The following is a 27,639-nucleotide window of genomic DNA, read 5'->3' as shown; positions in this document are numbered from 1 at the left end:
GTAGAGTTCAAATCTTCAATGTATCTGGTGCTTTGCTGGGTACAATTTTCTGCAAGCTAGTTAATGAGACCATGGATTGTCCATAGACTGTGGATCTTCCATCCACGGTGCGTTTGGAAGCTGGTATGTGTAATTCAAAGGCTTTTAAAATTTATTATTTTTTAAAATTCTATTTTTATTTGGGCAATATTTCTCTCTTGATGGAAAGATCAAAGCTCAACAACAACAAAAATGTTTAGAATTTTAGACAGGATCTTGAGAAGAGAAAAAATTAAGTGGTTTGAGAAGTCATAACTTACATATATTGATCAGCAATTTAGACAGCTCGAATGAATTATCATTTTCTTTCTGACTTGTGTGAGAAGATGAACAAAATTGACTGAGTCAAGTTTGTTAATTGATGGATGATTTATAAATCCAGCAACAGCTGATCAATGGTATTGAGAATTTTGTTAGGCTAAGTATGATAGTTATATTAGAAGCAAATTTAGCTAAATTGGTGTGTGTATCTTAGTACCACTCTTTATAACTGGTGTAAACTTAAACTTGCAATTGCAGGCATTAGTCTTGAAGGTGGAGATGGATTGTATGTAAATCAAACTATAGCTTTACTCATGAGGTCTTGTTCTACCTAAACTAAGTATAAAAATCACACCTGAAAATAAAATATGACAAGAAAAGGCATCAGTAGCAACTGGATGGCCTCCACACTAAAAACTGAACATTTGCAGTTCATTTGGTTTGAAGGGAAAGCATTTCCACATTATTGTGGAATATTGTTACCAACATTTGGTTTTGGTCTTGCAGTTAAGAAACCCCATTCACCAGCATTAAGAATCAAAGAAACCTCAACTTGGAAGAGAAAAAAAAAAGGGGGGGGGGGAATAACAGCAATACTTATGATTCTTGTCTGGTTTTCTCTCACTTACATTGGCTTTGAAGCCACGATGATAACATGCTGGGGTTAAAGTTGTGTTCAAAGGTTCTCTATAGTGGGCTGATGGCCTTTGTGGTTTTGTTGTTGTTTTGTTTTGTGTTTTTTACACCAGTGGTTTAGTTAACTGTGTACCTCAGGAACAAAGAAAAGACACAAATGGTGCGTGTAAATGTCCCATGTCAGAGTTGTAAAAAAAGTAAAGCGTTGAAAAAAACACATGAAAAGTTTTGTACATTGAGTGTTGAATTTCATGTGAACACTTCCCAGCTTTATTGAAAGCAATACCTCTCCCATAGTAGGAGAAACAGCATCTTTAGCCATATTATTGAACAGCCAGCAAAAACAGTCCTAGGGATCGTGTGCTTAAAGTTTTATAGATCCTGGCTTCCTGGAGTTTTGTCTGTATGAATTCGCTGTTTTCATCATTAGTGGAGCTGTGTCGATAGCAGGAGTGTGTTGTTTGGAAAAACAGGAGCCTAGAAAGGGCAGGCTATAAATTCTGTCAGGATGCCTTGTCACTTGTGTTGTCATCTTCCAGGAAGCCATAAGTTTCCTAGCTTGTATCTCAAAAACCAGGATGACTTCAAGCAGGGCAGAGCTCGCTCTCACTTAGAAGACCATGGATGGGAGTTTCTAGACAGTTAGCTCATCTAGAGCACCATGCTCCTGTGGCTCTACTGCTGTTGGTTGGTAGCTGAGCTGTCTTGTTCAGCTAACCTAGGTCTGTTGGGATCACTGACTTGCCCACAGGCGAGGCTGGCCTGTGGTTGTGCTGGGCCCATCCTGTGGCACTGGTGGCACGCGGGGCCTAGGCTGGGGGGAGCTGCTCCCACCTCAACTGGGCTCAGTGGCCACAGCGCAAACCATGCCGCTGAGCCAGGTGGGTCCTGACCCTCACCTCTTTTCTGTGGTCTTGTGTCAGCTTTTTAGTTACCGCTTTTGAATCCGTGCTGTCTACCCTGGATTCATTTTAGGGTGCATGCAGGAGCGATCTCTTGAAATTAGCATCTGACATGCAGGAAGCAAGCCGGGAAGGATCTAGTTCTCCTTACACTTCTGTTGCTTGTACTGACAGGGCGAGTCTGTGGTTTAAGGCTGCTGTAGTGAAGTAACCTTTTAAAATAAATAGCTCTCTTCTTGTTCGAGACTCTTGTGCCATGGTTTTGAAATGAACAAAGATTAAGAAGCATCAAGCATGTGTCTCATGGCTTACAGAACCAAAACTCCTCACCCACAGAAGTGATCTGAGAGACAGTTTGACTTAAAAGACCTTTGCATCGGAGTCTTGTGGAGATTTTATTGAAAGAAAGCTGGTGTGTTTTTTTTTTTTCTGATTTTTTTTTTTTAATTTCAGAGGCAAAGGTAGTTTACAAAGCATTAGTGTCCTCTGTATAGCTGGCAGAGCTGGCTCTGGTGATTTTTTTGGGTAACAAGCATAATACCTTCTACTTGACTTCTAAGGTCAAAGAGCAGAATTAGTTGTTGCTTTTGCATTCGATGTACTGTAATTTTAAAGTTTTAGAGTGGTTTCTGCCACTTTTGGAAGTTTAATCTCCATTTGGCCATTATAAGTCAATGTTCTTCCAAAATAAATAGGGATATTTTGTTATTACATGCATTTTATCAGGTCAATGTACTCTATAAAAATCTGTATGAATAAAGCACTGGTAACACATGTGACACATTTAAGAAAAATCCTTACAAAAGTAGAAAGCATTAAAATATCTTTTATGTGGGACAGGAACATACTCATTTTTAATAATAAACACTTAGATAATTGACATATATGGCTTTTAAAAATGAGTACATATAATAATAACCCTCTGACAACAGTTACTTAGAGGTTTTTGCCCAGTCCACGCAGTGAATGCTTCTCAGGCAGACAGGGCAGTGTATTTGTGGGGACTGGGGTGAAACCCTGCAAGCATTTTTTGTAGGACGTTGGAGGCAAAATTGCTTTTCTGGAATGTGGCAGTTCCTGAATTTCCGTCTAGCTGGAAGAAAATGCAATCAGCTGTGTCACTGCCTGAATCTGCAAACCTGGCCTCCAGGTTTCCTGCTTGCAGATTTCTAAACTATTACGTGCAGAGCTGAGAGCAGGTGGAGGGAGTGCGAACTGGGATTCATCTGACTGGTGCAGAATTTCATAAGAAAGAAACTCTTCTGTATGACAGCGTGCCCGTACAACAGGGTTGGACCTATGTGGGGGCAGTGGGGCCATTGCTCATACCTGTTTTTTATGGCTTCTGTGCATGTAAGGGTGACAGGTCTGCCAAAGGAGCTTTTGTGTTTTCCTCAGGAAGCGCCAGTTACTAACTGGCCAAGCTGCTGAGTGAGTGCAGTCAGCACTGGTTCAGCCAGCAGAGGATGCCTCAGCCATCTCCAGTTCCCAGGGGTTAAAAATAAGGTACCAGAGCTGTGGGAAAGCTGTTGCGTGAGGGGATGGCAATGGGCAGTGAGAGGGACGGGACCCTGCTTTCCCGTGGAGGGAGAGGGAGTAGTTCCTTCTCTTCCCATTTCTGGAAGGCACGTTTAAGCTCTAAAATAAACGATTTCTTTAGCAGAGGGGAAATGTGACACCCTAGGAATAAACTAGCTCCAAAATGATTTTCTTATAAGATGTGAAACAGTTTAACAAAAATCCAGGTTTGGGGGTTGGGAGTATAGTGGTGGCTTTTAAGGCTTTTAAACGACCAAGCGTCTGGTTCCAGCACTAAGCACCATTCCTCCCTTGAGACACTGAAAGTCTTAAGATGCCAATATAAAAAGAGATGAAGATTTGCAGCGTACCTCAGATGATTAAGGATGGAGTGGCTGTCATAGTCATCTTAGTGCCAATGTGTACTTTGTATTATACAGAAGGAAAAAGGGTTCTGTGGAGAAGCAAAAGCAGGAAAAGGAAATCAGAGTGCACCTGAGAACTGCATTGAAGCTGCTGAAGTGACGTAGAGGAGCAGATCCTCAGTAACCCCCCCTGGAGATGCTCAGGAAGAGGGTGTTGTCTTGCACCCTCAGCACTGGCTGCTTTAGGAAAGAGCTGTCTTGGCTTGGAGGTTTTCCACCCATTGGTTTGGTTTTGTATTTCAGTTTGCCTGGGACATTGAGGGGTGGGATTTAATTCTACAGATTTATTAAACAGACATCTTTTACTGTCCCTTAATTCTTGCTGCTATCCAAGATTAAGGTTGTTGAGACTGCGGTTTATGGCACTGGGTACTGAGGAAAATTGTTTTACCGTGCTTGTTTGTTTTACTTTTGGGAAGTGTGGCTTACAGTCTAAATAGAACATAGTTTACAATCTAAAATATATTTTAATATTAAGTGGAGCTAAGTGCACTTCACTAATTAAATCTTCATATAATTGTTGATAACTAAAAGCCAAGTGCAAATGGTTATGGAAGAGTTTCTTATAAAATGCTTGCATTGTGGATCAAATTGCAATTCTCCTGTCCCTGAAGTTTTTTGTTTTGCTTTCTGATCTTTAACATTTTTCATAGGGGTTGTGTATAGCATGCTTACAAAGACAGCAACCCTCTCTCCAAATTGCAAAATATTTAATATGGCATTTCTGCAAGATGAAATTAAAGAAGATAAGAATAAAAGTACTGCAGAAGCAAAATCTATTTCCAGCTTCCTCTGCATAGAAACAGCATCATATGCAGCCCATCAAACTGCTTCCAGTCTTATCTGCTGTCCATTAACCCAGAAAAAGACTCAGGATGAGAAGAAGGGTGTACAGACATTTGTGTTGTTCAGTCCCTTATATTTTCAGAGGCTTAAACCAAAAGCAGGTGCTCAAAAGTGCACAAGGAAACTTGCTGTTAATGCCGGGGGTAGGTAGTGTTGGGGTTTTTCAGAAGAGAAAATGCACTCTCCTTATGATGGAAAGAAATAATGCCAGAGCATAAAAATGTTTACACAGAAGATGCTGGCGTCCAGGGTCTTCTGAGTTCCATGTCGTCTGCATGTTTTTTACCTACTATTTAAAATGAGTACTGGGGGCTTGGATGTTGTGGAAGGCTAATATGTGGGAAATGTGTTCTGGTACACAGTGCTTTGTAAGGTGCACCTCAGCCGTGAATCTGTATTGTGTCTGTGTATAGAGGTGAGCGAAAGTGGAAAAAAAAATCTAAAATAAACATATATTCACACTAATGTGCTAGAGAGCTATTTGTGTGTAACATAGACACAGAAGGAAAACCCCTTTCGGATTATATGGCTCACTGGTAAGTTAAAAAGTAACATGTGTTATTCCCCCCTTCTCTGTGCCAGCCATGGAGCAAAATGCTGCAGCTCTCCGTTTCCTGTTTTCGTGGCTCAGAGCAGGCTGTGTGGTGAGAGGAACAGCAGGGAAGTTTTGCAGTCTGTAGGGGTTGCCTTGGCTCCAGCGCTCGGCATTGGACATCGCTCACAACGTGGTGAAAATTCGTGTCATGACTGTGTGAGCAGTTCTGCAGTTAGTGAAAACGGTAGGATACAATACCAAAGTCTCGAGTGCAAGTCGGGGCGTCCAGTCTGCACCACTAGTGACCACAACCCAAGCTGCTTCACTGACCCTGGCTGCCCTTGGGGTGCTCCCGTTGCTGCCATTGCTGGAATCTGCCCAAAGGTGTGAGCCTGTCTCAGCATCTTCTGGGATCTCACCTGTACAGGGTAGCGAGGTCAGTTACACATTGCAGACAGGGTTATATGAAATATGAGTGTCTATATTTATTTGTTCTCCAGGTGTTAAAGAAGCACCCTTTACAAATCTTTCTCGAAGCTAGGATGCTGCCTAAAGGTGATAATAGTAGAGTTGTTACAGCTGTAGAAGGTAACGAAAAAAATGTTGTCGCCAGGAGACCTTGTTTTAAGTTGCCGACAAACCTCCATGCCCTATTGTTTCCTCTCTCAGGCCAGAATTAGCAGCGGTTTATTTCAAGCTTCTCTTTCAAGCTTTGCTACTTATTTTGCCTTTTTGTTTATTTGTATTCAAGCCTTGTTTTGTGAGCTTTAAAATAAGGATGTATTTTTTAACCTCCTCTTCTGAGGAGGACTTGTTCATTGTTGCCTCTGAAGTAGAAACTATTCTGGATATTGGAACAGCTCTCCAATAGCTTAGTAAGCATTTCTATTTAAATTGGTCTACTATAACTTAGCCTGAAAGGTAAATTTGAATGAGGCACTCCATTGTGCCATCTTGTGGTGTTCCCTGTCTTGTTCTGTAAGTTAGTTTGAAACATGCTTCACTTCTGAAACACAGTGGATTTGTTACCAGGAGTTCTGACATCTGACCCCACTTTTTTTCCTGTAAAAACCCATTTCAACTAACAACCGTTCTCCATACCATCCTTTGCTGTCCAGAAAATATGAACAGAAGGAAAACTGATGGGCCATAACAGAACAGCTTTGAGTTTTTAATGCAGTGCTACAGTAGTGAAGAGCGGTGAAGGTTTGTGCCCTGTACAGAGTGCCTGAGGTTTCCTTACCGACGGGCTGCTCTGGGGTATGTTTTGCACAGTTATTTGGGCAGCTACACAGGCATCAATGTTGTAGACAAACTGCGTGAGTATGTTCAACACAGCTGAGGTGGACTGAAGGAGGGAGAAATTGTGGTGTTTGCAAGTGAATGCTAAGAGGTAAATGTCAAGAACACATGCTCCGGATGTTCCCCAGCTCAGAAAAACCTCTCTAGTGCTGCTGGATAAATGAGTACATCCTTGGAACAAAAGCAAATAAGATTTGTCAATGCTTTATCCTAGATGACACTTTAAAAGTAGCCAAACCCAAATGATGAGAGCCAAGTTTGGGCTTGGAGGACTCGGAGCACTGCGGGTAAAGGTGGTGCTGCCGACAGCCCTTGGGACAGCATTGAGCTGAGCTGCTCTGCTGGAGCCAGCGCTCCAAAGAGGAACCCGTTGTGGACACAGGGAAACCACCCCTGAAGTAACACACGTGTTCCTGTAGAGCCTGAACTAGCCAGCCCTTCAGAAAGGCCTCCAGGACGTCTGCTAGCCTGTTCGTACAGGGAGACATGGTCCTTTTAGCAGAAATTACCTTGGTCGAAACTAGCTCAAATCTCTCTCAATCCCTCTGACACAGTGCTGGAAAGGGCCTTTTATCTGATCGAACTCCGGTCACTTCAGGATGGAGGCATTTACAAAGTCAGACATGCAGCACAGGAAATGAACAGGCCATCCTAGAGGGACCGAAAGAGACTGGATGGCCTAACACGTATTGATTCATCCATATATTAACAAAACAAAACGTATATTAGTGCTGCTGCTTTACTTCACGTTATTATGTATGCATTAGATATTGAACCAGTAGCGGTAATGGAGAGCTTCTGATAGAAATCATAGAGCAGCTAGTAAGCATGGCAACTGGAAAAATAATCACATCTGGAATAATTATGATAATGAATAATGACAAAAACAGGGATGGTGTAACTGCGAAGTATATAAAAAAGATTGACTGTCTTCTGGACTTCAAGGAATTCTCTAAATGATATATTTCTAAATAAGAAAGCCTGTCACAAATGCTTCTTTCATGAATTAAATTGTGATGGAAGAGACTGAAGCAGTTTGAGGCTGACAAAATGGCAAATGTTAGGGGGAAAAGGATCTGAAGGCATCAGAGAGTGTATTTTAAAAGGTAAAACTACAACATTTGATCAGAAAATTAGAAAGTTTTTTTTAGATGTCTGTCAATCAGTTTTCAGCAAGAGAAAAGAAATTGGCTTTTATTTATTTACTTATTTATTTATTCATAAACATTTCAGCAAATGGCAGTTTCCAACCATGGGGTGAATGGGGTGATCATCACGCCCCTTCCCATGGCCAGTGAAGTGCTGGGGTTGTTTCATGTTGTTTTATTTCATCACAAAGCCGTGTATATGATCACTGTGTACATCATCATTGAGTTTTCCAGTACTCTTTATTCCAAGGCATTTTGAGAAGCCTAGTGCTTTTTAAAAGATTTGTTTCATTTGCTCGAGAATTTGAAACCACTTTAAATATAGATGAGGTTGCTGGAGTTGCTGTGGTCTGTCTGGCAAAACAGATGCATTAGAGCAACTAATGACCTTCCCAAGACTGATGGACAGGTAGTCTGCTGGGTTAACTCAGTGCAGCCTTGGTAATTAAACTTACAGTGCCAAAATATGGCTAGAATTTGTCAATAAATCTCAAGATGCATCTGTGTATTTGTTCTGTTGATGCACTCACTGAGGATCTGTGTTCAAACTGTATTTACTGAAGCAAATTATTTTTTCTGGTAAATAAAAGTTGACCTTGTAGGCTGTGAATCTCTGCAGAAATAATTTGCAGGATATGTTTTTGGTGATTCCAAATTAATTTTCAATTTTAACTTATTTGCTATACGTTTAGAGGTGGAGTGAGTGTCTCAGAGTTGAGAATGATAAAAACATTAAGAAATCATCAACTTTTGGGTATCTGTGTGTGCGTAGGAGTCATTTAACATCCAAATAATAATCCTGCTTTGTGCTCAAAAAAAGGCAGAGTAGGAAGACAGACTGAAGCGACTGCACACTAAATATACTTCTCCTTTATCGTCCCTTTCACGCAGCAGCAGCCTGGGTGTGCTTGCTTGCTTCGATCCCTGTCACATCAGTCACTTACAAGTCTTTGGGCATACAGGTGTGTTAGAGAATGAGTCTTTACACCGCATATGTTTATATTTTGACAGGATCTTTTAACTTTATTAATGATTGAATACCACTTGTGACCAAACAATATGGTTATGGAGGAATGGGGTCGCAGCTTGGTGAGCCGAACACGTGAATGTTTCCTTATCTGAAGGAAAAGGAGATTAAACGCCGTGCCTGGCCAATGCTTCTGGCACAGCCTAAGCAAGGGCATGCTTTGTGCTGCTGCTGGATAAGTGTTCCTCTGAGCGACTGTTTTTTGACGTGACTTTGACCAAGACGCTCTTTCTTTTGTAATTAAGGTGCCTCAAGTGCCAAATAAGCATAATGGTAGCAGAATTCTTTTAGTAAAATGCTTGAGAACTGCTGGAGAGTAGCTAGGGGCTACCTATTGCTTTTTATTTTCTTTATGGGAAGAAATTAAAAACTCCAGGAAATCTAGAATCTAGCTATTCATAAAACCCAGCGCCGCTGGATACTTTGGAAAGCCCTAGACAATTATTCAATTAAGCACACATTCATTATTCATGTTAGAGGAATGCATGGATACCTGGGACTTCGTTCGCAAAATAACTCTGTGCTTCGACGGGGACGTGAACGGTGAGTGTGAAAACACCTCCGGTGCCTCTGCATTTGGCGCCAGCATTGCATTTCACAGAGTGGGAAGAGGGGGCGATGCGTTCTTGTAAGTAGTCCACAATATGTGTTGTGTTGCCCTTGCAAGCAGTATCGATATTGCAGAGCCCTACTCACAGAGAAAGGGGCGAGCCGGGATCTTGATAGTCGCTAGTTGTTTGTGCCCTGCAGCCGGATCAAGGAGAAAGAGGGCACCAAAACCTGGTAATGTTTCTCAGCTCATCAAAAGAGCCTCAAGCGGCTTTGGGGTAGAGGCTACTGTGTTTCCAAACATGAACAAACATGTTGATGTTAAAATGCAGATGTTGCATAAAATTGTGAAAAAAAGACGGAAGAAAGAGAAAGCAGTGGACTAATGCTGATCCTGTCAAAGGTCAGTATACATATTCATGGCTTTTAGCAGCTGAAATTGTGATAAATGCCAGGCCTCCTCTTGGCCAATTCTACCATTTTTGAAAGAAGCCTGGTGCTGCTGTTGTCAAAATGGGATGTTAATTTTGCAGTAGTAGTTGACCTTGTCTCTGATTGGCCTCATGCAAAAATCAAACTCTTACTTGCTTCTGACAGTCCCAGGCGTGAAAACTGTAGAAATCTCAGTGTTACTGGATGAAAGGGCTCAGGCTGCTTTTGTACAGTTTTATTGCTCAAGAATTGTTTATGGGATGAATAAGGGGCATCATCCTACAGCTGTTCTCTGTGTGTAAATACATCTTCTTAAGGCAAATAGGTGCTTGGCTTTGGCAGGATCACTGCGGGAGTCTCAGTGCATCCAATACATGGGGATGCACTGACGTATGCTCTGTTGGAACATCCTTTTCCAACATTAACCGTATTACAGCCTTCTGGTTACCTGTTTTGCATTTACCTCTGCTACTTGGGCTGATCACATTTATTGTAATCATGTTAAAGGGAGCCTTTCTAAGCAGCACTATCTAACACAAGGGTGTGACTGGGGGTTTCATCCTTCCCAGAGATACCCAGGAGCGTTGCATGCAAATACTGTGGGCAGCTGTCCTTAGGAAGGGCAGTGAAAGAGTGGAAGGACTCCAGGTTTTATTCTGTGAGACCTTTCCCCATCCTTTGTGTGCCGGATTGTGGAAGGAGTGCTCGTGATCGTGCAGCTTGAACGTGAGCGGGACAGAATTTTTCTCTCCCCATAGTGAGTGAAAGGGGACGAGGCCGGTCTGTCTGGTAGGGTCGGGATGCTTCAACACCCTGGGCTGCAGCAGAGGAGTGCCAGACAGCAAAATGGGACTTTAGGTGGTGGATGGGTGTTGCAGGAGGTAAGGATTACTCTTCCACAGCAGTGTGGCCATAACTTAGTGGTAACTGGAGCACTGTCTCTGTTCACTTCAGCTCTGAGAGATTCTGCTAACATCAAACATTAGTATGTGGTAGTGTTCGTGCTCTTAGGTTTTAGCAAGATATGGTATGTTACTGTAAAAAAAAAAAAAAAAAAAGATGCTGGGTTCTAGATGTAAAATCCACCAGGAGCCGATGTGAACAATACAAAGCACGCAGGCTCCCTTGCTTACCTCCAGGTTTCACCCTGCCTTTCACACCAGCAGCATTGACCCGTCCCTGCTGCACTGCTCGTGCCATGTTGCCACCCTGCTGTCATCTGCTGGCACCATTTCCTGCTGTAATGCAGGTTAGCTGAGATACAGAGGTTCAAATCCAAACTTCAAAGCGTCTAAAGCATGTTAGGAGCTGGGTGCTGAGTGGGACATGTGTTGTGTTAACCTCCGTGTACGGAGAGAAATGTTTATCTAGCACGACTGGACGTAGCAGGTCCCAGCTCTGTGGAAACCTCTGCATGTGCTGTGGGGTTTTCATCTTCTGCATGTTTGAATCTAGATTTGAAAATTGGGTCTTTGATTTTTTTTTTGGCTGGAAAAAATGTAGGCGACAATAACTAGTTCCATAGGTGGGTAAATCAGAAGCTGTGCTGTGGTTTTGCAAAGTGATTCATTGCTCTTGCAAGGCTTTAGATCTGTGCATGGAAATTGAAGTGGTACTTCTATATATCATTATATTTCGATTGGCAATAGCTTCTAAAATATTTCAGTCTCATTGTGTTTTCTCCCCAGAGTCACTGTTCTCACTAATCTAATCACGTTTTTCCATTGTCCTTGCCAGAGAAGAAATGCAGTTGGTGTCACCGAGAAATCTTTGCGTTGTTATTCTAGAAATGCACTCTGTGTATCCAAAGGAAAATATTTGCATATAGTCTCTTATATTACTAACATCGTGTTTATGTTGCATATTTTGGTCACATTTAAGTGCACCACGGTTCCTGATAGGACTTCTTATCCTTGCTTCTTTTTAAAATGTCACTAAGATTGCTATTAGATGTCCTCGAGAGACTGATTAAATAAATTTCTTCTAGTTTGATGCTATACTAACTAGTTGGTAGATGACCAGATTGCAGCAGTCTATTTGCTCAGCTGTACTGGATCGGAGCCCAGTTTTGCTTCCTTCAGTGTATGACAGCAAAGGGAATAGTCGCTAACTCCACTCGAGGCTTTTTCCCTCTGGTTTAAGCATTTTCCTAGAAGAGATTCTTCAATAATATTACTGATAAATGAAGTATTTCTTACAAATTCTGCTTTCTTTTTTTTTTTTTTTTTTTTAACAGATTTTGGCATCATGTCGGGCATTTCTTTTAACATCTCGGATTCCCACCAAGGTAAAGCTACTGTGTTTCTTTTCTACAACTATTGTGTGTTTTTAGATATAAATGTAAGTTGCATAAACTTAGCATATTTGAGTTACATTGTGCATATGTTTAAAAATATAATAAGGAATGTTGTTACGGTGCATGGTGTTAAATTTGTTAGAATGATGCTTCCATTTATGTCTGTCCTAAATGAGTTGTCAGTTTACATAAACGTTTTTAGAGGAATTTTAACTTCTAGAAATGCAGGTGGGTGAAGTATTAGGCTGGAAACGTCAACTTGATGAAATGAGATATGAGTCTGATGACCTTTGTAGTGCTACAATTTCAAACAAGCTGATTGGCATTATGCCCTGTGGAGTTTCTAGTGTCAAATAGAAATATAGTTGATTTGGAGACAGAAATTGTGTTGAGTTTTACTAAATTCCCCTGTTTTCTAATGATTTCTGTGGAGATGGCAGTTCACTTTGAAAAGCATCTTTATAATTGTCCTTACCAAAGCCGCTGAATTATTATTATTCCTAGAAGAATTTGTAATGATTGTTGTAGCAGTGAGAGAAAATTTCCACGTGAATGAAAATGACTGATGTGGAAGATCATCACTTTTCCAGCTTGGAATTGGTGAATGTGAATTTGACACACATTCCATGTTGTGTTTCACATGTGTATAAAGGTGTGTTACACACGTGTGTGCATAAGTATGTGTATACGTAGATATGCTTTATAGAAATAACTGGATCAATAAATGGAAAGATTGATGTAAGATTTTAAATTACGGTCACTGGTATATGTGACGACCCTTACCTATAATTTGAAGATTCTGACTGACAGATCGGATACCTCTAGCTTGAATTTCTGCTGAAGTTTATTTCCCTTTCTTGATCACCCTGTCCCTGTGGCACAGATGTCTGTTGGCTTTTGGGTTGCAGTGGTTTACAGCCTGGTTTTAAAACAGAATTTGGTGACAGGTTGCACGGAAACAGACCTTGTTAAATAACCCATAGCAAAGCCATTGTAATTCAGCACAAAGCCATTGAAGGCTTGGACTTGATATGCTAAGAAATAGCTGTGCTTCCAGTTTAGCATCACAGGTGCCTTTCAAAACGCCTTTTTTTTTTTTTTTTTTTTTTAAATGGAGTTACTTAGTTGAAAAACTTCATTCTGTTCTCATGGAAATCTAGAATACGTACTAACAAAATTGTGACTTTAGTGATTACAAATGGAAGAAAGATGATCAGAAGAAACTGTTCATGATCCTATGTCAAAATTCAACAAGTATATCTCAATGATTATTAGGATGGTTGAAAATATTTTTCTTTTATAGAAGGACTAACCAAACTCACTGAATTTTCTAAAGTCTGCCATATACTCGGAAGCATCAGCAGTTTTCTGAGCCTGAGAGCTTCCTTACAACTAGCGCATGGTCACTCCTAGCAAGACAGCTGAGAACATACAGCAAAGATGCTTTATTCCTCCAGGGCACTCTCACAAAGTTGAGTGCACTCAGAGATGGTGGATTTGGAGTGACTTACTACTACATCAGATTGCAAGCTTTACCTTTCTTTAAACACCGCTGTTGAGCCCTCTCTTTAATCTACTAAGCAAGGATGAAAGTTTAAAGGGATAAAGGTTGGCTAAGTGAAATATCCACTTAATGAATATCCTTAGAGCACGGATATTACTATGGTCAGCTCATAACTTTATGCTGTGGTCCAATCAGTTCTTTTCCACTAATCTAGATAGGTTAATAGAAAAGGAAGTGCAGTCCTTAAAGCTTCCTAATTCTTGCTACAGTCTATATAAAACATAGTTGCAACATTATTGAAAGTCGAATGTGTCATCCGGCCTACAGATAAGTGTGTGAAGTACTTGCGGGTATGTAATTGTTTGCAAACATGTTTCTAGTGCCAGTTTTCAGTACCTTATGATTGAAAAAATTGAAAGCTGTGAAATCAGCTGTCTTGGTAACTACAGGGTCTCTAAATGAGACACACTTTTAAAAGGAGTCTTTAGAACATAATTTTAGGTAATACATAAGATTATGAATTGTGAAATTCTGTAAAAATGATTTCATAGTTTCAGGTAGATGTGTTCTGTGTTTTACTTCAAAGCAAGGACTATAAATCCATGTGTTTAAGTAGAAAAATGAACTGAAACTTAAGTATAGAGATGTGGCCATACTTTGTTGTATTTGCTAATTCTAGTTGAAAGGACTTGCAGAATGTATTCTTGTGTCTGGATCTGTGTAAACTTCTCTCAGGGGTAGAAGCATATTTTTGATTGTGTGTATGTATGCATATGTTTGCACATTAGCAAAAGCAGAACCCTCAATCTGGTAAGTAAATAATTTGCAAATATGAAGGATTTCAATCACAGAGACTTTTTCCTAACATTTCATTTCAATTTTGGGAAATAAATGTCAAATAGTCTCCTGTTTAATTGCTTAATTTAATTAGCACTGGAGAAAAAAGAGACTTTTAACTCTATATGTGTAGTGTGGCTTACACAAATAACAAGCAAGACCTTCTATGGATTTTATTTAATTATTTTCTGGTCTGAATGAAATGCATGGGGCTGTGTGCTGTCATCAGGAAAAAATGCCAGTCCTACTTGGGAAATCAGGAACCAATGAGGCTTGAGGAGAAGTGGATGTCTTACTCTTGCAAAAATGCAACACACTGGTGTGGGAAGGAGAAGATGCTTTCATTGCTTCTGTCTCATGTGCCTCAATTCTTCGATAATGAGCCTATGTGGATACTTGCTTAATAATAACTCTTAGCTAGTTGTCACGTTTGGAAACTGATTTGTGTTTGCCATCTTTGTGCAGGGGCATTCTTTAGACTTACATTTGGTTACTGAACGCTTCAGGAGTGTTTCAGGATTTTTTTCAAAGATTGCCACCAATGTAGAGGTAGAATAACATGGTGTTTGCTGGTTAGCCTGCAAGCACGCTGGTTGTGAATCTAGGATAAGATAAAGTATGAGAGACTTCATATATACAATTCAAACAGGCTGCACAATCACAATGATTTTGATGATAAATAAAAGGAAATGACCATGCTAATGACTTTCCCTGTGGTTCTGATTCACTCCAAGAGATTTGTTTCATTCTGCATATCTGAGCTGTCAAGATGTTTGTCCATGTGGCTGTGTACTTAGAACTTGGCAAACTCCCCATAGCCTTAGATTAGTCCTCAGAGCAGAGAGTTTTCCTGCCTCTACCTCTTCTAAAGGTCCATTTGGATTAAATATCTTCACTGTTCTTCCCTGCCTATCCTGAATGTTGTCCGGATAACCCAGTCAGGAAAAGCTAATGTACTATTTCCTGTCAAACTTATAGACATGCTAAGATAGTCTTGAGCATTTCTACTTTTATAATTATGTATATGTATATAGTAGATATATATCTTTTAATATGTATATATAAATAGTGTACATATGTCCCTTCAGCTTCTACACAGTAAAATTTTCACATCTGTGCTCAGTGTAACTAATGAAAGAGTAATATGTGATACTGTTAACTATTCTACTTCATGATTATTCAGTCACAAGAATACTCATCATTAGGATATTGTATAAACAATGATGCCTTTTAAAGTAAAGTTTTGTCATAAAACTTGTTAAAAGTTTTATGTACAAAGTTTTATGTAAAACATTTCATGTAAAGAGTGCTCATAGCTTGCAGTAAAATGCTCAATGCAATATCCCTGTAACCTCTAATTGAACCTGCAACAAGCAAATGTGTTCTCTAAGTACAAAATGTGGTCAGATATTAATAAGTATTTAACGTCAATTACAGAAAACAACGTAAAAAAACAGTAGTCTCGCTCAATCATTTTTAACCTTTTAAAAATCAGACAGTGTTTGTACTAATGTGGCATTTTCTTTTTTGACTGCAGTTAGAACTAACTTTCAGCTACTTGGAAATCCAAGGAGTAACTTCCTGTAAACCTGGTCAGGTGAGTGTTTTCAGACTTAAGAGAAATCAGGCTGTGACACACTGATACGTGTTACCACCAGCAATATTCTAGATAAAAAGGCACTTGTTTGCTCATTGCTAAATCTGTTCCAGTCAAGGAGGTAGTGCACTAACATGTAGGTGTCCCCATCTGGTGAGCATGTTGTACATTTGAATTCTTGGGTTCGTGCTGATAGTAAAGTTTTACAATAGAGATAAGAATTTAAAGAGTCAATTTTGGGAACCTGTTGCACGGGTGGGATAAGAAATACTGTTTTTTCATAGCTCAGTTGGAGCAGAACAAGTTTTAATTTGTTTCGTAAGTGCATATTTTTTCTCAGAGATAATAAAACAGTGGTGGCTGGTATTAGTCATCACTTGGATGATTATAAGATTTCAAGTTTGAAAGACTTTTGTGGTGTATACCATTATGGTGAAACCAAATGCTACTGCATACATTGCAGACAGACTTCTCTCGTCACTTACTCTATAAAGCACTCTGTATATAACACAAAATATGTTTGGCAGCAGGTAATGTGCCCCCAAAAAAGTGAATGTCAGAGAAGGTGACGGGAAGAAAAACACTTAATACATTGCTCATTCATAAGATGAACATGTGGATAAGATTTGAAGTCCAATTTTATCAAAGTCTTCATGTGGTTCATGTGTATTTGGCTTTTTTTTTTTTTTTTTTTTTTTTTTCAGAAATAGGAGCATCTGGCACTTTATTTGAACTCTGAAAAGCTTTCTTTGTATTTAACATATCATATTTTTAACATGGCTTTTGAAGCCTTCTGTAAAGGGGAAACAAACAAGTCTACGTTTACTTTTTTGATAGGGAGACATTTAGTAAACTCTGTGTTTGGTTTTGTGACCTTATTTATTTCAGGTAATAAAATGCCATGGTAGCTAATGCTAATTATTGTTAGTCGCATAGAAGATCATTGCTGTAGCAGGGTTTATGAGGGAAAGTCCTGATTTTCAGCAGCTTCATTTAGCATACCATTTTCCTAAAATAACTTTTAAAGTTTACATGTTTACATCCGCTTGTGTTATAAACATGTAAGGCATATAGCTGAAGGCAGGTGGAATCGCTGGTTATTCCTTGTGGGGCAAATGTTGGTGTTGCAATTTTTCTGCAAGAAGCATGTTATCTTTGTGATGTCTGAAGGACTTAGTCTCATGCTAGGCATCTCACAGAAAGCTTCCAAGTAAAAGATAACAAATAGACAGAGTGATGTAGGAAGTAGTGTAGTAATATTGGTGGTGATGAAAAACAGTAGGAGGTTGCCCACTTGTTCATCTTTGAAGAGTGACAGCAACTCTCTGAAAGGAGTTGAATTAGTGGCAAAAGGTGTGACAATTCTCCTTGTGCTTTTGGGATAAAGCAGCCTCTTCTAGAGTTAACCCGGTGCTGACCCTAGACATGAACTGAGAACTGAAAGTGCTCCAAGTACCAGTTTCAATTAAAAAATAATAATTTCTGTTGCATATTGTGCAGTGTCCCCATTAGGATTAAGACAGAAATGTACAGAGACAATGCTAATGTTAGGAGCAGGCTTCTTATTTTGTATACGCTGTACCTAACCTAAAAGTGTTTGACTTGGATTTGTTGGTTGTGCTAAATATACACATTGGAGAAGACAGAAGTATTACACGGCTTCCTGTGACACGGCCAAAAGCAGCAGCAGACCTGATGAGTCAGTCATACAGCAATCCAGTTGTATTCTGAACACTCATATATATGTACATATATGTGTGTGTGTGTATAAATAAATAAATATATATGTATATGGCAGAGAAGGGTAGCAGAAGGCTTTATTTCTTCCCCTAGTTGAAGCACGTATTCCCCAGACAGGAGGCCCGTTAAGTTTGCTGAATTGCTGCATCCTTTGAACTGGGACATTGTATTACCCTAACATTTTCTTAAACAGCGCAGATCAAAGCATTAGAGCTTTTCCAGAGAATTGCAGCTGTTAAAGACTTTCCCTTTTTGCTCAAGGAAGCAGGTCCTGTTTGTTCAATAGTTTCCTGTCAGGCTGCGCTCACTTCTCCTGGTGTTCTGGGATGTGGTTCAAAACAGGACAATACCGTGAAAAGTTCTTGGTTTTGGAAGTGCTAACTGAGGTCGAGATCCTTGGAAGCATTTATTCCCGTGGGAAGCAGGGCACTTTTAGGAAAAGCAAAGTTCGAGTACGCAGTTCTTGTACATGCAAGAAGCTCAGAACCTCTGCCTGGAACACCGTCATGTCGTGTATTACAGAATAACAGATCCTTGCATGCAAAGCATTCAGCTGGCATTCAAAATGTTGTCCTTTTTCGATGGATATGAATTAGATGACACCCAGTTCCTGCCCTCATGCCCTCTTGTTTACAGCTGATTATGGAAACTGAGAAATGCAGCATCTCCATGAAGATGGCGACCTCGGAGGATGTGAACGAGGTGCTGGCACACATCGGAACCTGCCTCAGGAAGATATTCCCTGGACTCTCTCCAGTGTAAGTGTCTTGTAGGCCAACTGTAGCATGAGCAGATTGTGTGTAAGGGTGACAAGCCACTGCCTTTTGTCCTTGCATCAGAAATGCCCTGAGGGTACAAGAAACACCTTGAGGCAAGTGCTAAGTCTTTATTAGGCCTTTTGAGGTATATGGAAGAGCTGTGAGACAGTGCAGACGATAGCTCAGGGATGCTCTGTAGGGCCAAAAGAGCCTTTAGTTTGAAGGGTTAATACAGGTAGTTAAGAGTCAAAAGTTTTTATTTTACCTTACATTGTCTGTCCAACCTCAGACAACTTAGGTTGTAGCTTTTTGTTTGAGTGTATTCCTGTATTCCTTTCCCCATAACCAGTTGTGATATTCAGTGGGTTTTGCTTTTTGTTGTTTTTTTTTCTCCCCAGAGGTAAATCTGAGTTGGAAGTAGAGCAAGAGGTTCTGTTTACTTTGAATTTTGTGAAATGATTCGCAGGGTTGGGAGTCTTGCACTTCAACACCAAGCCTTGGACATTGTCATATACTCTCTGTGGAATAACTGGCTCCTTGGATCATATATCTGATTTTCTAGCTTTTTTTTTTTTTGCCTTTCTTCTTTCTGCATTGTTTTCACATTTTTTTCTTGTATTTGTGCTCTCCTCTGCCTCTGAATTTTATTATCTTGCAGCAATTCTCTTTAGTTTTCCTTCATTTTATTTTCTTCTCTCTACCCTTGCCTCATCTTCATCCCTGTCTACAAGATAAAGCAGCTCTACTATTATTCTCTTCAGCTCCTGGTTGTTAGCAATATTAGAGAAAATGGACCGTGTAAGAGTCTTCCAGGATGCATTTATTTTTGAGTGAAATTTTGTAACAGACATTAAATGTACGTGGTCAGGCTAAATTTACATGTTTTATTTGGGGTGTATGTCTTTATTATTCACCTTTACTTTAGGTGAAGTAGGAATTTTAAATTCATAAACTCTAGCTGGTGGCTCTTTTTTATTTCCACTTTATCTCTGTGGCAGTATTTTTAACTGCTCTAATGGAGATGGAGATCTTCCTTCAAAAAGCATACATACAAGTGAATATTTGTGAGCAGAGTTGCCATAAAACCGCAGTAATTATGTGAGAAATGTAAGCAAAAGGAGCAGAATGAAGAAGGCCGCAAGGCTGTGCATGTTTTTGTCAGCATTTGTGAAGGCCTTGAGCTGTATACATGTTTTTTCTGGGCTTTCTGGAGAACATTGCTGGGGCATTTTTTATAGCAGTATATAGATTGCTTGGTTCCTAGGAAAGAAATCAAATTTCTTGCTCTTTTCTCAAATGGCATAACTTTCCAAAATGAGGATGTTGGAGTTCTGTAGGTGTTATAAGATGGGAACAGGCAACAAGGGGGAAAGAGGTTTCTCCTATGAATATCTATTATTAATTTTTTCTTCTGTTTTATGGAATTCTGGAATCTGAGACTGTTCTGTCATTCAGAAGAGCAGATATTTTAAATTTTTAAAACCAAGTAAAGTGTGTTTTTGTGTAGAAGAGGAAGAACACTAAAAATTACAACAATTAGAGCTAGGAGTGCAGCTTAGAGGCCACGTGTAGGTAGCTACTCAGTGAGCTCTGTAGCTCTTCACACCATGAGGCTTTCACTGCATAAAAGCATTTGGGTAGATGGCAGTAGTTTCAGGGTAGCCAGTAATACCATGTCTTCCTCCTATTTTGGGCATCTTCGTCATAGTCGGGGGGCACAAGTCTAGTTAGCTTGAGTGATCCTGTCACAGAAATGGGCTCAGTTGTTCCAGAAGTCAGAGTTAATTCTTGGAAAGAAAGAAGAGACAAATAAATGTTACTCCTGCTACTTGCATCACGATATGTTTGACTTTTAGGCAGAGAATTGAGTTGTATTAAAGATGGTAAGACTTCTTATACACAGGAACTGGAAATTTAAAACCATACTTGAAATAAATGAGATTGGTGGGTGCATATAGTGATACAGGTTTAAAAACATTTTAAAGTCATGAATACTTTTTCCCTTTTGCTTTCAGGAGGATTATGAAAAAAGTAACTATGGAGCCTTCAGAAAGACTGACTAATCTCCAGGCCCTGTGGGACAGTCAGACAGTGGCAGAACTTGGACCTTGTGGTGAGAATGAATTTAGAGGCTCAAATATAAAAAGGTTGGAATTGCAGTGTCAGGAAGTCTAATTCTATTTCTGGTAGAAGCTTGTAAAGGTGTAATTAGTTTTAAGGTGTAATTAGCATGGAGCAGACTTCTGATTGGTAGGTGAAAGAAATATCTTAAGCTTTCTTGCAACCTGCCGGGTGTTACAAAGATAGGATGGTTTCAGTTTCTTTCAGCAGCACGATGGACACACTTCTGAGAGAAAAAGAGAGTGAGTTTTGAAAGTCTGGGTGTATCTTTAATACTAAGTATTAAAATATACTTTTAGATGTCTTTTTGTTTGTTTTACGATTATGTTAAATACTCTCTTGGGTTGTCTCTAGGAGGCTTTTCGCAGATGTATGCATGTGTGTGTGATTGGCTTGGATTTCCCTACAGAGAAGAAGTACAGTGGGTAAGTACAAGTCTTGCGCTGGAGCTCATTTCAGCTAACTGCACAAATGATGAAGGAGCAGATGAATCATAATAGTTGGAGAGGGGAGGAAATACATTTGATAAAGATGTATTTGGTTATGTATTTTTAACAGGATGTTGACACAATTTATCTGACACAAGATACAAGAGAGCTGAATTTGCAAGACTTCAGCCATCTTGACCACAGGTAAACAATATGCAGTAATCATGCTAATACTTAGCAAATTTTCCTTGTCTCTTAACCTGTCCTTCCAATAGAATTTGCCTGTCCTTGCTAAAGTCTGATACTCCCATAGCTGTCACTTGAATGTCTAGACCTCTGAAACGACCATCTATAGCATTTTTAGTTTTCAGCACAAAGATGCTGTTTTTACACAAAAGCCCCATAAAGAGCACATTTCATTGTGGAGATAAATATATTTTGCTACTGGAAGCACTCCAAAAAGATAGCAGATAGAAAACATGCAACTACATTTGGCAGGGAAAATAAAAAAGGAAATTATGTAGTATTTATTTTTTCAGAATCTTTCTCGTGGGGTATACAGTAAAGGAAATTAATTTTTTCAGCAAGTCAGTTGAAGATTTAAGTTATTCAACTGAAACCCAGCCAGTAGTTTCTCCACTGACAAAAGATGCTATCAAAAATGTGTACTTCCAGAAAGGCATTTATTGAGGGTAATTTTACTATAAGATGCTGAAACTTAGCTAAGTGTTGTATTTGGTTTACTGATTTTATCTGGCTGAGAAAATTGGATTCTATGAAAGCTGAATCTGAAGATATTTAAGTAAGAAGAAATGGTAAAGAGTCTTAATTAAAGTCAATCATTATACAAGAAAAATGCCGAATTAAAGAAACTGTAAATAAGACAGTGTGTTTGTTTCTTTGGGAAAACCCAAGGGAAGAATTAAGAATCTGTCAGAGGTACAATGTTAAAATGCAACAGAAAGGCTGAACTTGGAGGTTGGTAAATAAGAGTATTTTGGCTCAGCGTGCTTTGCAGCTTTAAGCTACATAGTGTGTAAACTCACCCCCCTCCAAAAAATAAAAAATATAAAAAAATTAGTTGTATATTTACTCACCTTTTGTGGTGTTTTCACTGTCCATACTGAATTCCATGGTGATGTTAGTACCCATGTTGGCTAATTCAGAGGTAGCTCAAGGCAGACTGCAGGGCTTCATGACAGGTATAGCCAAAGAATTTGGTCACTTAAGCCTTGCGGAGAGAAGCTAAGGAAAGGAGTACTGTTTAGCACAAGCAAATGTGGGACAAGAACTTAAGAATGGTTAGAAGTATTGTGCTGAGAAGAACATAGGGCATTCTTGAAAAAGGGACTTGCAGATACCCATCTTCAATAGAAATTTAATGTTTGAACAAGCTATTAGGAGTGAAAAATACTACTTATTAATGAAAAATAGAAGTGTTTTAAGTATTTAAAGCATCTTAGCTAATTCAAGTGAGTTATAGCTTCACTGAAGGTTTTCATTGAAATATACCTTACAAAATTCACATCACCAAGGAAATATATTTGTGTTGTTAATTAAAGTTTTTATTAAATGCCTCATGATTGTGTAAGTAAGTCTAAAGATTCAAAACAACTTTAGATCCATTTACATGTGTTAGAAGCCAATTTGAGATTATAATTTCTTAGTATTGGGACTGGAACTGAGAAAAAGGTTCTAGATTGAAATTTTCAAGAAAAATTATTATTTTTAGGAAGTGAAAACCATATGTTATTTATTACAAATGTAAATTAGGATCTGAGATCCCAAATAATTCAAGAGTGTATGGAAGTGTTTTGTCAGATATTTAGCAAAGAATAGTATACGTTAACAACATGCCGATGTTTCTTTGATTTTGAGAAACTTGTATATCTTGTCCACCTGATTTTTGAGATAACTGAAACTGTACACTTCATGCTGTGGAGTAGCTCTGAAGTGAGATAGGATGAATATTCAGTTATCTAGATAAAAGGGCTATGCATTGCAAAAAATAAACAATTTGTGCTTTTCCCTTGGAAAGTATTTCTGTTAGAGGTCAACATAAGATGGCATGAATTATAGATGAATTTAAGTTCCCAGAGTGTCTGACACTCAGAGTGCATAACATGGCTTGCCACTTGGGAACATGACTTCCGAGGTTTTATCTGAAGTTATGTTGTGCTGTGAACCATATAATTGTGTAACATTAAAAAAAAAAAAAAAAAAAAAAAAAAAGGCAAATAGCACTTAGTTAAATCTGCAGCACAATTTTCATCTATGTTTTAGCCTTCAAAACTTTGGATATTCACAAACATATTGTCAGAAAAGTGTGATTAGTTAGGTTTTTTTTCTTTGCACTGTTTAGATTTCCTGTCATCTTAAATACACTGGGGGACTGAACTGTCAAAAAAAAAAAAAAAAAAAAAAAAAGTGAAGGCACTGGCAAAGTTTGAATGTTGTTGAAGCTTGGAGAGATTTTCTGCATTCCAGAAGAACAAAATCTGTTTTCATTTAAGATGGCACAGATTTACATTTTGTACATTCTGTAAATCTTACTTTATTCTGGATGGTAATTTAGCAAGCAGACTAATAAATAAATGTAAGCAATTCAATATAACTTGGTGAGGGAATGTTAGGAGATGTCCCTGCTTTTGGAAATGGTCATTAGCATTCTTTCTTACTGTATTGCAGAAGAATTCTGATCATTGTTAGTACCACATCTAGAATTTAATAGAAATAAAGTGAAAAAAGCAGTATACCATTTTGAAAAGGAAAACTCAAGAATAAGTACAATAAGGTTAGATATGTTTAAAGTAAGAGAAGGAGTAGAGGTAAATTCCAAAAGGATCCTCATTGGTAAGAAACACCTTCAAAAATTTAAACAAAATTAAAAATAAAATTAAACTATATAACTTTAACTTCCTTTAACTTTGTTTAACTATTAAATTTTCTCTTTAAAATTGGGTGGTAAAGTGAAGAAGAATTTGATAGACAAAAGTTTCTAGACAGAATACTGCAGGAAAGGCAGATGTTCCACTGTCTTCAAGCATGTGCAAGAAGGGAGGTGGTTTTTTTGTTGTTTTTGGTTTTTCCTTCAGTTGGTGTTTTAGAAGTACGCCAGTATCTGTGCTTGTCTAAAGTTTGAACAAACAGGCCTTGAATACTGCAGAAGACTAAACTATTTAAAGATGAGAATTTGCAAATCAGCAGGCTTGATTTATTTTAAAATATTCCTGTCCTGCTGTAGCAACATTTCTTTAACTTCTTGAAAGTGCAGCAGCTTTTTTCCGCTAACTCCAAACACCCCCTGTCCTTTGGCTGTTTTCATCCCAGGCTCGGAAGGAGAGGAGAGAAAGGGACAGCCTCAGGCAGGCTCTGCCTGCAGTCACCCTCCTGCCCAGGAGGTACTGGGCTCTAGCCAGCCGCCCAAGCTGGCTTACCAGCTCCCTGGTAGTGTAAATACATGCAGCCAGCAATCGCTGCTCGTTGTCCCTCTGTTCCTTTGGAGGAACTGAGCTGCTGCCCGCCGCTGAAATATAACCACTGGTGGTGCTCTCTGCCCCTTTTGGGGTGGCTGTCCACAGCAAGAAGAGCACTGCTCCACCAGGATGATGACAGTGCCTTCAGCCTGTCCAGCATTTGCCTCGCTGCATCCACCACAAGCTGTGGCTGCCTGGTTACCACTGGGAGGATAAACCCAAATTATGCCTGAAAACCGACTCTCATGTTCATTCCATTTCCAAGGCAAAGGCACTGGCAAGAGGGGCATCAAAGCTGCTAATTCGTTACCTTCTCACCTGACCACTCCAGGGGAAGAGAAAGGAGGAACAAACCTGTGTGTAGGCATTCCTGACTCCATAGCAAAGTTCCTGCCTGCACAGCCTAAGGAGAAAACACCTCTGCTTTTTTTTTTTTTTTCCCCACCCTAACATCTCACTAGTCAATCACTTCTTTAAAATTAAAAGAGAGTATGTGTAATGAAAAAAAAAAGGTGGTAAGTGGAAATAAATCTGTATAGTTGATGAAGTTTGTAAGACTACCGTGACAGAAATGAATTCACAATGAGACTTGGTGCGTGCTGCAAACAACGTGGAAGGTAGGCTTAGTCTTTGAAGGGCACCACACACTCCACACTTTATCTCCTCTACAAGTGTTTTTGGGAGCTTCACAGTTGGTAGGCTACAGTCTTTTGCTGCAGAGTGCCACAGCTTCTTACTGTCACCTCCGTGTACTTCCAAGTGCAGCAACCGCGATTCTCAATATAGCCTGTGGAAGGTTTGTCCATATGATGTTGCCACGTCTCTTGGCTTTGCTATGTGTTTAGTGATCACCCTGAAGTGTCTGAATGTTCATGGAGGAAAGTGAAGGAGAGGAAGAAGGAAAAGATGTGAGAAAGGTGCTGCATATTTAGTGCCTACCTGCATATGTCCTGAGTGAAACGCTTGGGGGTGGTACTAGCTTATAAAAGCTAATAATTTAAAATTTGTCCCTGCAAAAACTGAGGCACACATGACACTATTTTGCTGATCATGTACGTTCACGTACATTACAGCTCTTTGTTTTGTTATAAAGGCAAGGGTTTTCTAAGTAACTGTTGAGTCTGAGTGTGGGTGTATATATGTATTTAATACATTGTGTATAAATGATCCAAGTGCAGTGCTGCTAAGTGGTCTCCCTGTGCTTGATGAATGATTCTGCTGGGGGGTGGCATGCAGACATGGCATTTGTCAATGTCTGTTACTGGCGGAATTTATCAGAGGGGGAGCAGATCAAATTAAGAGGCTTGGAATAAAGAAAATGGGAATAATTTAGAATTTCATTTGTGAAATCCCTTTTACAATTAAGGAGGGTTTGTGCTGAAAGTCGCATTATCCTTTTGCAGGTCTCCTGCTTCCTAGGGGAATTTAACTATAGAGATGAGACAAGGATATGTTCTCTAGAAGCATTCAGTCACGGGATTATATTAAATCATCAGACTGCCAAAAAGCTTTTTAGCGTCACGCTCAATTATAATTAGAGGTGATTAAGAAGCTTAAATATGTCAGAGGCTGAAGAAAAAGTAATGCTAAAAGTAGGAATGGCAACGCAGACAAATTTCTTGTTTAAAAATTCATGCTAGAATGGATGTCAGTTGGCCAGTCAAAAATTTGTATCAAAATTCAGGCAAGACACACAGCCGCTCTTTTTTTTCTCTTTCTTTTTTTTTTTTTTTTTTCGGAATGCAGAGCTTTCTGTAATAGTGATGGCAGTCAATTAGCATTGCAAAAGCAGAAGGAATTAGATATGAAGAGCACTTAAGAGGCTGTTTCAAATGACCCAAACTGACAGTTATATGAAATGTGTGTAAAAGTGTTTTTCTTTTTCTAGAGACTTAATACCTATAGTTGCTGCTCTGGAGTATAATCAGTGGTTTACAAAGCTGTCCTCCAAGGATCTGAAATTAGTAAGTAACAAATTGAAATTGTATATCTGCAGTGCCTTAGAGCATGCCATTGCATTTTTTAAGGTGAACTTTTTTTAGGTAAATACGACTGGGCAGTCTTATTTGAAAATTGAAAATTGTTTCTCCATTAATTGTATCAGGAAAATATAAAAAGTTGGATGGTTCATTCATGCCATAGAAACACTACTGAGAGCCAGGTCTTGCCAAAATTTCACATGAATAAAGTTTGAAAAGTTTATTTGGCCATAATGGTAGCTTGTAAAGCTGCTCTATCAGGTGTTACCAGCTCCCTCAAACAATACAAAGTGACTAAACAGGAGACTAACTTTAAAGCAAGTAGAAATATCTGTTGCTTTTTGGAAGTGTAAGGAAAATACCTAGAAAATACCTAGACTCTTTTTTTTTTTTTTTTTTTTAACCTCACATCGTGGAGCAGGCTTTTCTTGTAATTTTCATCGCATCTTGATGATTTTTATCTCCCAGTTGCCTGAAACTAAGTAATAAGTATGTAGTGACATGTGACAATGATATTCCTCCCCAACAGCATTCTTTCTGAAAAGTAAAAAGTGGGGAAACAAGTTGGACAACCAAAGAAAATGCCAAGAAAATAAGTAATTAAGTGACTTCTTAAATATATGAAAATACACTATTTCTACTAAACCTGAAAGCTAATAGTTACAGGTGGAATTAGTGGTTTGAGAAACTGTTTTCTCTTATATTATTTATTTTAATAAGATATTTGGGCGATTTTTTAGCAACTTTTATATAATAAGCAAATAAACTTTGTCAATCTTGAAAATGCATCAGTCCTTAAAAAACAAAACAAAACCTTAATCTTCCATACATTCAAATTTCAGTCAAAAATACAGGAAAATACAAACTGTTGGACAGTAAATCCATGCCACAGGGGTACTGCTGAGGGTCGGTGTGAGGTCAGACATATCCAGAGGCCATTGAATGTATTGTGCTTTGTGAGTCCCACTCTGACATTGTGTTTGATAGACATGATCTGTAGTGTTTTTACTGTGCATGCATGAAACTTTCCACTTGCAATCACTCTGCTGCAGAAACACCATGATGATCTTCTGAATTATTAAAATATGAAAGGCAAAGATATAATTGGAGAGATAGTTGAATTGTCAATCTTTAGAAAACATTGTCACCTTTACTGTGTAAAGGATTAATAAGATTTCTTTGTGTGCTAGAGCATTTTTTTTTCTTTTTAGGAGTTTCAGCTAGTTTAAAAGAGTGTTCAAAAATGCCGTGCTGTCATTAGAGACAAAGATATCCCAAGTATG

General features: G+C 39.0%; 1 protein-coding gene across 5 annotated transcripts in view; it reads left to right on the top strand.

Annotated features, from left to right (window-relative positions):
* Positions 1 to 27,639, top strand: part of CARMIL1 (capping protein regulator and myosin 1 linker 1) — a 186,989-nt gene that overhangs the window by 62,799 nt on the left and 96,551 nt on the right. For all 5 annotated transcript variants that reach the window (XM_040549451.1, XM_040549449.1, XM_040549450.1 and 2 more), the window contains 7 exons: positions 11,857 to 11,907; positions 15,795 to 15,854; positions 18,231 to 18,352; positions 20,368 to 20,465; positions 20,828 to 20,898; positions 21,032 to 21,105; positions 26,266 to 26,341. In XM_040549451.1, the coding sequence (XP_040405385.1) occupies positions 11,857 to 11,907; positions 15,795 to 15,854; positions 18,231 to 18,352; positions 20,368 to 20,465; positions 20,828 to 20,898; positions 21,032 to 21,105; positions 26,266 to 26,341 (552 nt within the window). The remainder of the gene's footprint in view (positions 1 to 11,856; positions 11,908 to 15,794; positions 15,855 to 18,230; positions 18,353 to 20,367; positions 20,466 to 20,827; positions 20,899 to 21,031; positions 21,106 to 26,265; positions 26,342 to 27,639) is intronic.

The sequence above is a fragment of the Cygnus olor genome, chromosome 2, assembly GCF_009769625.2.
Source record: "Cygnus olor isolate bCygOlo1 chromosome 2, bCygOlo1.pri.v2, whole genome shotgun sequence".
Taxonomy (NCBI): Eukaryota; Metazoa; Chordata; class Aves; order Anseriformes; family Anatidae; genus Cygnus; species Cygnus olor.
Note: the sequence above shows the minus strand (reverse complement) of the source record. Positions and strands in the feature narration are given on the sequence as shown.